The sequence below is a fragment of the Globicephala melas genome, chromosome 20 (genome assembly GCF_963455315.2).
Source record: "Globicephala melas chromosome 20, mGloMel1.2, whole genome shotgun sequence".
Lineage (NCBI taxonomy): Eukaryota > Metazoa > Chordata > Mammalia > Artiodactyla > Delphinidae > Globicephala > Globicephala melas.
Genome location: NC_083333.1, coordinates 2,212,924 through 2,223,073, shown reverse-complemented (window position 1 = coordinate 2,223,073; position 10,150 = coordinate 2,212,924). Strand labels below are relative to the sequence as shown.

Sequence of the window (10,150 nt, the reverse complement as noted above, 5' to 3'; positions counted from 1 at the left end):
TTTCCACAAGACCAGCTTTTAATATGACTGTGATTGGAAGCACAAATAAATAAATGCCAAGAGAAAATGGAAAAACCAAACCAAACCTCAGAACATCAAAACCCAAATTCAGAAAACGAAATGAAACAGATCTCCGACAGACAGACAAACAAAAAAGAAAGACCCCCAAAGAAACAGAATCAGACTGTACAAGCCGTGTCACAGGGAGAGCAGAATGACGTGGGCACCGCGGATGAGTCCCCGGGGCCGCTGTGGAGGGGAGGGGGTGGCCCTGATCACCCTGTGGGCCGGCTTGGGGAGGTGGGGGAGGGCTTTGTGGGCAGGTTAAGAACCTTCACAAACTACACAAGGACCGGACGTCGTCGAGTTCTGCGGCTTCCCTCTTGATCGCGCAGGGGTGATTCCAGCGTGGCCTCGTCGTGACTTCAGGGCTGGAACCTGGTCCCCCTGCACAGCTGCAGAGGGACTGCTGGAAACCGCACGGAGGAGGGTCAAGTACGGAGACAGACGTGGAGGCGGTGCCGTGAGGACTCAGAGCATGCAGTTGCTTTTTACATCTGGCAGTGAGATGTGATGGCAGGTCGGTTCTCGGACAGTTCCAGAGCGTGACTCACTTCTCCTAAGAGGGACGGATGCGCGGCAGCAGGGCCTGAGGACGCGTCGTGCCAGACGAGGCTGGAGCGAGGTTTTGACAGAGAGTTTGCTATGTGTGCATAGGGGGCTCTTGCTTCTTTCCGTCGGTCGGCAGGGGTCATCCCACCTGAGCCTGCCGTCCCCTGTTCTGGTCCTGGGCCTCCAGGTCTGTCTGGGGGGTGCCGGGCAGTCGGAGGGCTGTCAGCAAGCAATCTCCTCCAAGGTCCCCAGGGCTGTCTGCAGGGGCACGTTCACACTGTGGCTGATGTTTTCGGAGTGGTTTGGCATCGGGTCGCAAGTGCTCTGGTGGGAAGCGGAAAGTGGGAGTTGATGCTCATTCAGCAAAAGTTCATCACGATGCCCCCGGGCAGCCCAGCCCAGGCCCCGGGAACCACGCTGCCCACTGTGGGCTCTCCCGGGGCACAGCTGCTCTGCCCCAGACATCTCACGCGCTGGCTTGCCATCTTGGACCGTGAGGCTGAAGGGGCCTCATTGCCTTTAGAATCCTCTCCATTCTCCACCTAGGCACCCCCCCCACCCCCGCACCCGCAGAGAGGGGATGGGGCTTAGCGACTGGTTTGACCTTCTCTCTAGCGGTCCCCTGATGTGTCACCTGAAGCGACATCTGAGTGATGTGTAGCTTTGGAGCTTGGATGGCCCATCCTACCCTCGCCCTTGGGGTCTCTGTTGGGTCAGCCTGGGCTGGAGGAGGGGTGGTCTGTGGCCAAGCCTGGGGCAGGGGGTGCCAATCGCTGAGGCCAAGCAGTGGAGGCCCCCAGCCAGAACCCTGACCCCTGACCACAGCTGCCGGAAGGACCTTTAGGTTAGGCTGGCCCCAGGGAAGAGCGGTCTTGGGTCCCTGAGCAGGGTGGGGCTGAGATAGCTTTGAGTTTTCCAGGTGATTCCCAGGCTGCGGAGGGCTGGAGGCTGGGAGGGATGGGAGCAGAATTCGGTGCCAAGAATGCGGCTCGGGGAGGGGAGGGAGCCTCTACTCGCTCATTATAAACTAGGCAAAGCTCATGGCTTTACAGGCCTGGCCTCACTTAATCTGAACGGCACTCCCTGAAGCCCCAGTGATTTAGCAGATGATCAGAAAGGGAAGTAACGAGCCCCAGGCACACGAGGCTGGGAAGCGGGGACCTGGGATCCAGGCAGGTAGCTGAGTCCAGAGCCTGGCCTCCTTCCACACTGCTCTCTCCTCAACAGAAGCTGTCTTCTGTTCAAACCCGAGAGAATCAAAGTGAGATTTTTAGCCTGGGAGATGGGTAGAGAAATAGTGTCTGGGACAGAAGTGGGAGCCCCAACGGGAGGAGGGGGCTGGGGTCCATTTGGCATGTTATGATTTTAAGGGGGCAAGTGCCCATCAAATGGGGTGGTCTCTTGGGGCCGGGGTGCTGACTTGGGGAAAGCCAGCGATACCTGCAACCTTCAGTGGAGACCGGGGTCCAGGAGCAGACTGAGTTAGGGAAGAAGAATTAGCAGCATAAGAGGTGCTGCCCCTCTCTGGCTCGAGGAATGAGAGGCAGAGGAGGACAGTGGTGGTTTGGGAGGCTTTGTGCCCAGCTCTGACACTCACCTGCAGTGTAACCTTGGTCTGAGCTGCAACGGCCTCATGCACAGACCTTCCTCTAGGGTGACCGTAGGGTTGAAATGATGTGGCACTCTTGAGGCACTTAGCACAGTGCCTGACATGTACCAGGCATGTACAGTGGTTAGCAGTTCTAATGGGTATTACTGCCACTACCAAATTCACAGGGCCGCACACCCTACGTCCCCTTCAAAACGGGGCAGAATGCCAGGGACATCCCTGCTTGTATTCTGCCACCCCGCAGAATAAGGGAGTGGACCTACGCAGAGCCTCTCCGGTTCTCCCAAGGCATGAGAAGAGGGGCGTGGCCTCTGGCCTGGGAGAAGCTGGATTGGTCCAGGCAGAAGCATCTCCTGGTCTCCACTGCATCCACGGCTTACTACTGGGCTCTGGGGTGAGTCTCAGAGACAGGCTCAAGGCTCAGTTGGAGTGTCCTTGGATTTGGGAGCTGCAGAGTGTCACAAGCCACGGAAAGGCGTGCAACGAAGCACGGCCCGCCCTCCGGCCCCACCCGGTCCCCGCATCTGGGTTAACATGGCCTGTATGTGCTAGAGGAACTAAGCAACCTGCAAACCCCGGGCTGCCCTCACCACGTTCTCATCGTGGCTCCTTTCCTCCTCTTCTTTGCCAAGCAGGTCTAATAGCTTGTCTTTGATCAGCTGCAAGAAAGGCAGGAAGGGGGTGGTCAGGCCAGAAGAACGGCGCCAAGGTAGAGAAAGAGAGAGAGACCTCCCTCCACGTGGCTGGGCTGGGGCCCCTCCCCAATCTCTGGGCTGAGATGGGATTTTGGAGCAGGGGCTAGAGCTTGGAGGGGGTCACGGGAGGGCCTGGTCTCCCAGTATGGCTGGTTCCTTGTCTGTCCTGGGGGGACAGAATTACTCATCACTTCCGAGGCCTGACAACTCCACAGTTCACAAGATCGGGATACACTTGAGTTCTTAACATTTGATTCCTAGCAAGAAAGGGTAATTACTAAGTATGTTCCCTGGTGCGATTCAATTTCTGTGATTTTGTGTATCTTTTCACAAAAACGAGTAAACAAGGCAGAATGAAATCTGGCCATGGGACCCGTTTGGGAACAAGGTCTCCGTGCTGAGAGGCAGGACGTGGCACTCTAGAGGCCCCTGTTCGCCGCTGCCCGCCGGCTCCCCGCAGTGACTCCCAGCGGCCTTTGGCCGTCGCCAGCCCCCTCTGGGATGCAGGCCACTGCTCTGCAGCCCCGTTCGCTAGGCTGAGACTCAGGCGGTCCTGGGGACGGTGTTGGGCCTGGACTTCCCTGAGGGATTCTGGAGTCCCTGGAGCCATCCCGGGGCTGGGGGGAGGGAGGCAGTGGGAAGGCTGACGTGCACCCGGAGCGCTCAGTGACTGAAGCCACTGTTTGTCGTGTGAGAAGCTTTCAGAGGCTTTGTCCAGCTGCCTCCTGAGGGTGACAGCTCCCGGACTGTTGGTGGCCAGGAGCGCAGGGGTGCCCTTGCTCTCCCTGCTCAGGACTGATGAGCACTGCAGGAGTGATCCTTCCTGAAACCTGCCTGGACCACGGAAGGCGCTGCTCGGGTGATGGGCCACCAGGAGGGCAGGGGTGTGTGTGTGTGCATGGGGTGTGCGTGTGGCGTATGTGTGCATTTGTGAGCAGTGTGTGTGAGCACGGTATAACTGTGTGTGATATATGTGTATGGAGTGTGTGGTGTATGTGTGTGCAGATCTTGCGTGTGAGTGTGGTATAAGTGTGTGTGATGCGTGAGTGGTGTGTGTGTGTGCATGTGGTGTGCGTGTGGTGTACATGTGTATTTGTGAGTAGTACGTGAGTGTGGTATAAGTGTGTGTGATACATGTGTGTGCATATGTCGTATGTGAGTGTGGTATAACTGCGTGATGTGTGTGTGGGGCACGTGTGTGAGTGGCGTATGTGGAGTGCGTGTGGTGTATGTGTGTGCATATGTGGTGTGTGGTGAGTGTGAGGGTGCAGACACACCCATGTCTGAAGCCCCCTAGCAGCGGGAGGGGCTCAGACTGGCCTCAGCACAGTTTCATCCTCTTCTCATCCCTTCTGCTCCCTCCCTGTGAGTGTAGACAGCCCTGAGGAGAGGCCTGTGGCTTCTGTCTCTCTTACATCCATCCCTCCCCCAGTGCCTAGGAGGTGGTGATAGACAATACCCATGGACAGGGAAGGGGAGGCGGCCCTGGGGGAAGAGAGGCCGTGCTCTCCCCCCATCCACGCTCGGTTCTGGACGTCAGGGCAGGATGAGGGCGCCAGGTCATCCCCCCACGAGCGATCCCAAATCTTACCTCATAAATATAATCAAAGAGCTCTAGTATTGTAAGGATACTAGCACCAATAAACAATCCCATCTGACCACCAATATCACCTGGAGAGAGAGAGAGAAGACAAAGACTTGGCTTTCCTGACAGCACTTCCGGAAGGGCTGAACGGACTGAGAACTCGGAAACCAGGCCTTCTGAACGGGTTCCCCGTCCCGGGGGGCCGGGGCCTGTAGCTGGGAGGCCAGGCCCTTGACGCGTCCCTCCCTCACTGCACAGCTCTGAGAGCTGGTGGGTTTGGTTTTCAGCACCCATGGGGACGGGAACTAACCTGGATGCTTTCGGGGGGGCCTGGAATAGACCTCGTGGGCTGACAGGCTTGTTCATTTCGTTCAGAACCACACTGGTGGGGCTCAGTTGGCTCTGGGCTGGGAACAGACGAGGTGCGTGCGGTCCCTGGCCTGGGCGAGGACACAGTCTAGCTTGAGACGTGTGTCAGGTGGCCTGAGGGGGGGTCTCGGGAGCAGTAACACAAGAGACACCCCCCAGTCATGACATGGGCTTTGGGGCCCTTGGGATAAGGCCGTAGGAAGCATCTCCCTGTCTCCCCACCTAAAGGTACACGTTCAGTTTGGTCTCTTTCTAGGGTAGAGGTCCTTGCCCTGGATGTTGGGCCCCACCGACCAAAGTCTTTCTAGACTGGTCTTCGGATACCCCTGCATCAGACTCTTGGGATCCTTGTAATCAGTGCAGAGCCTGCACCTGCCTGAGGCCTACACAATCAGAACCTCTGGGCTTGGGGTCTGGAGGTCAGGAGTTTAAAGTGCCTGGGTGGTTCTCTGGCCCACCAGAGTTTGAGAACGGCTCTCCTGTGGGAGCTTCCAGTGGCTGGAGACCCCCTGAATGGAATGCGATCCACTGTGTGTGCACCTGGGCATTTGCAGAGGGAGAGTCTGTATTTCAGAAGTTATTATCTGATTCTCAAGGGGGTTCTGATCCCCCCACAAAGCCCCAAGCGCTTCGTTCTGGAGGCAGTGTGGTAGAGCAGGGGGCTCTGAGGTTGTGCGTTTGGAGGGGGGCCACCAGCTCGCTGTGCGGCTTTGATAAGCCCTGACCTTGTCAGGAGCTTTGCCTTCCGGGCACATTTGGTGGTGGAGGTGGTCGGGGTGGGGGTGGTGGTTGGAGGAGATGAACTGTGAAGTCCTTTCCAGCCGTGACCTTTAAGACTGGCAGCTGCTGGGCTGGGCTGGGGAGAGCAGGTGCTGTTGGGGATGAATGTACTCTCCTCCTGGAGAGTCCAGGCTGACCTCTTGGTCTGAGAACTTTTGGATGAGTCCCTCTGCCCACCCCTCCCCTGATTATGGCTGGAGAAGCCCAACCAACACATCCCCAGGCGAGCAAGCCGTGACGACGGGAAGGCGGCCCTTCCTGGGGGGACCTGGTTTGGGGCTCAGCGTGGCTCCCCTTCCCTCCTCTCCTGCCCCTCCGCCCCCTCTAATATCCTCAGTAGAAGCGTATCGGGGAGTGTGCACGATGCGTGTGCACGTCAGGAGGGGGGTGTGTCTGTGCCTGTGCGAGCGGTGTGGCGGAGCGTGGGGTATGGGCCTGGGTGCGCCGTGCGCGAATGCGTGTGGGATAGACGCAGGCGATACGTCTGACCACCGACAGCTTTACATAGGCGGCAAGCCACGTCTAGGGTAGCTACACGAGTGCGTCCAAATGTGGCTTTGTGGGAGTGGGCACAGTGTGTCTGAGTGAGCATGTGCAGGTGTGAGCACGTGAGTGTGTAAGCACGCAACTTGTGTGCACGTACGTGTCTCTGCCGCCGCGTGGCTTGCATGTGGGTCTGTGAGGGCGTGTTCACCGCGGGAGGGGTGCGCCGTGCGCGGCGGGGGGAGGGGAGGGACGGGCCCGATTGGGTGCCGTGGCTCACGGTTTGCAAGTAGCACTTGCTGTCCTCACGGGAGGTGCAGATGGCAGCAGGACTTTCACGGCGGGCTACTTTGGGTGGGAACAAGATGCTGGGAAAATGCTCTCTCATATCTGCTGCAGGGACCAGCTACCTCTCCTGACAGATTCGGGGCTCAGGCCCTCGTCACTGTGTGTGTGTGTGTGTGTGTGTGTGTATGTGTGTGTCTGAGTGTGACTGTGAGCCTATGTAGGGGAGGGGACGGAAGTGGAGGAGGCATGTCCTCGGTCTTCTTTAGGAAATAAAGGTGGCAGGAGCAGGGCTCTACCACCAGCTCAGGGCATGAGGCCCTTTGGCCACAACAATCTCCAAGGCCCAGGTGATGACCACCTTAGCCCAGCGGGCACCCAACTGTGGCCCAGTTCCCCAGCCTCCTGGGAGAGGAACAGACACGCTCAGACGGTGCCGCAGGGTAGGCCCTGGGTCCCTGGCATGGTGTCTGTCCACATGCCAGAAACCTCTATTTATGGACCTCCTGTGGGCTGGGGCTTTTCCACATTTAACCATCATGGAAAACTCACAAAATGAGTTTTATTAGACCCATTTTACAGATGAGAAACCTGAGGTTCAGTGAAGCCACCTGCCCACTTCCTCCCAGTTGGTGTGCAGCGGCCCGTGGCTTGCTCTCCCCTTGTACTTCCACGTAGAAGGTGTATGCCTCCCCGCCCTCACCCAGGATTCTATTCTCACCTGATTCACTTCACAGAGACAAGAGCTATTTTTCCTCGAAGCCACAGACACCAGATCCTTTCTTGAGAGTGAGTGGGAGTTGGGGGACGAGTCCAGAGCAGGTTTTTTTTTTTTTTTTTGGCAGTACACGGGCCTCTCACTGTTTTGGCCTCTCCCGTTGCGGAGCACAGCCTCCGGATGCGCAGGCTCAGCGGCCATGGCTCACGGGCCCAGCCGCTCAGCGGCATGTGGGATCTTCCCGGACCGGGGCACGAACCCATGTCCCCTGCATCGGCAGGCGGACTCTCAACCACTGCGCCACCAGGGAAGCCCCAGAGCAGGTCTTTTTAACTGTGCACCCGCAGGGATCTTGTGAGTTTTACGCTGGGCTGGGACTGTGTTGAAATTAACTTCCTGCATCCATCCTGTGCCCTTGGGGCCAGGGGAGCTGGCCCCAGAGTGGGGTGGCAGTCAGGTTTGTAGATTTCTGGGGATGCATGGCCCTTCTGTTGTGTTTGACAAAGGGCTCTCAGTCCAGGGGGCACCGGGCCTTCTCAATGCAGCAAAATTGCTTTCCAGTGGGGGCTCCATGGGGGACCCTCCCTGGGCCCACTGCCTGGGACCACCCACAGCTCAGCCCTCCCTCCACTTGACAGCTCTTTCTTCCTGCCATGGCCCCAGGGCTCTGACTCCAACCGGGGGGCAGAAGACCATAGAATCCCAAGAGTATGGCGCTGGAAAGGCCCCGAGAGAGCGTCTAGCTCACCTACTTCAATGTGTTGATGGGGGAACTGAGGCCTAGACTGGGACATGAACTGGGCCTAACACCTCCAGCACGTGGAGTTCTTCCCATTCTGGGGCAGGAACAGTGCAAAGGGAAGAGGGAGTAACCTGCCCACCGGCCCATCCCCATGAGACGTGGACATTTGTGCAACAGACACTCTGACCTACCAAGTAAGGCAGCAACCTCGTACGCCTTCTTCTGTTCAATGGTCTCATAATTGAGAGCCTCAAAAAATATATCCAGAACGAGGATGTTCTCTCTGCGGAGGAAATGTCCAGTGTCATACGTGGTGAGAACCCTCAGGATCCATGGGGATCATCTAATACAATTTTCCCACAGACAGATGGGGAAACTGAGGCCCAGGCAAGTGAAACAACTGGCCCAGAGTTAGAGCTGGTTAGTGGCACAGCTGGGACTTGAACCTGACATCCTGACTCCCGGCTCAGTGCCCTTCACGGCCCTGGAGGCGTATATCAGCTGTCCCCTTGGCCCCTCATTGCTAACGCCCCTGTCTCTCTGCACCCTTTCCAGGAATCCTGCCCGGCCTCCAGGTCTCCGTGCTCCCAGAGGGTCTGCCTGGGCCCTTATGTGAGCTCAAGTGAGCTCAGCACTCTCTTGACAAGGCTTGCTCGCCTGCCCCCCGCTGACCTCCCCTGCCCACACTGGAGAGGCCCCCAGTTCTTACTGGGATTGATAGCAAGCTTCTCCTAGTGGGGACCCTACCCCGGATGGCCAAGTCAGCTGCAGGGACCAAGGAGGGTTTTTAGGGAGAAAACCCACACCTGGTTGCAGGGTTTCTGATGGAAGCACCCCGGTTCCCTTTTGCTCTTTTGGGCAGATGTGTGCACGAGACACATCTAGGCAGGAGAAGTCATTACGGCCGGCACAATGTCTGCGACAGCGGTGCCTGGTACCTCCTACAAAATTCCCTGCCTCCTTCCACGACGTGGCTCACAATGCCCTCAGCGTCCCTTGTCCTCAACCCTGGGACGGAGCAAAAGCCGTCCCAGGATGAGGTCTGGTGACGGTGTGGGCAGGAGGGAGAGGCTGGGAGCGAGGAGCCCTCTCCACGCGGGGCTTGCCCAGGTGCCATTCACAGGGTCACCCTCTCTTGCCTGGTTTATGGCAACTGCTTCCCACCTGGCTCCCTTCCGCCCACCTGGCTTCCGGTCCGACCTCTATCTGCCGCCTGAAGGGTCTTCCTAAAACCGCTAAACTAATCCACGTGACATAAAATTAGCATCCAGTTCCTCCATCACTCAGGCTACATTTAAAATGCTCAGTAGCCACATGTGGCCAGTGGCCATCATGTAGGACATCACAGATAAAGAACATTTCCAGAAGGTTCTACCTAAACGGCAAATGTGAGCCTGTCACTCGCCTGGTGGAAGTTCTTCTGTGGCTGCCTGTCCTCTTAGAATAAGTCCATTCTCTGCGTCCCACCCCCGCCCAGCTCAGCCTGCAGGATCTTCTACCTTGGACACAGTCACCTCCCCCAGCCTCCCCTTCCCCTAATCTTGTCTGCCCTTCACTGATTTTCCCTGCTGAGGCTCTGCCTGGGACACCCTCTGCTCCTGTGTCTTTCTTTCACTTATTCTGTTAAAAGATATATATATATATAGTTGAGCATCAACTCTGTGTCAGACACTCCACAGCAGAGAACAAAACAAGAAAAGTTCCTGCTCTCAAGGAGCTTCACTTTCGTGAAGTGGGCAAGTTAATTGCAGGAAACACACACGTGAATATAGAATTACACATGGTGGTGTGTGTTATAAAGGAAAACACCAGAGAGCTTCGAGAGAAAAATGACAGGAGGGGACTAATTTAGTCGTCCAAAGAGATGACGTTTAAATGGAGACCTGCACAATGAGGAACCAGCTAGGTGAAGAGTGAGAGGAAAAGCATTCCAGGCAGAGGGAACAGAATGTGCAAAACCTGCCTGGAAAACTCCTCTACATCCTGTAAAAACATCTCTGCATTGACATATACACCCTAATATGTATAAAACGGATAACTAACAAAAAAATGCAAAAAGAAAAACATCTCTGAAGCTTTCCTTGACAGCGTCCCTACGCAAGGTGCAGCCAGCCACTTCTCTTATTACCTGCATCAGCCTACATAGCTTTCAGCTTTGTACTTGTCGCTCCACCAGACTCTAAGCTCCTTAAAGCCTGGGGGTGCATCTTAATCCGCTTTGTCTTCGTATTCTGAGTCTGAGCACAGAACGTGGCAAACAGCAGGTGCTCAG

General features: G+C 56.7%; 1 protein-coding gene across 2 annotated transcripts in view; it reads right to left on the bottom strand.

Annotated features, from left to right (window-relative positions):
* ASIC2 (acid sensing ion channel subunit 2) overlaps positions 1–10,150 on the bottom strand; it is a 1,015,869-nt gene continuing 1,005,719 nt past the window's right edge. For both annotated transcript variants that reach the window (XM_030862152.2, XM_030862151.2), the window contains exons 7-10: positions 8,070–8,161; positions 4,508–4,587; positions 2,812–2,880; positions 1–936 (exon numbers count right to left, since the gene is read on the bottom strand). In XM_030862152.2, coding sequence (XP_030718012.1) covers positions 835–936; positions 2,812–2,880; positions 4,508–4,587; positions 8,070–8,161 — 343 coding nt within the window. In that variant the 3' untranslated portion in view covers positions 1–834. The remainder of the gene's footprint in view (positions 937–2,811; positions 2,881–4,507; positions 4,588–8,069; positions 8,162–10,150) is intronic.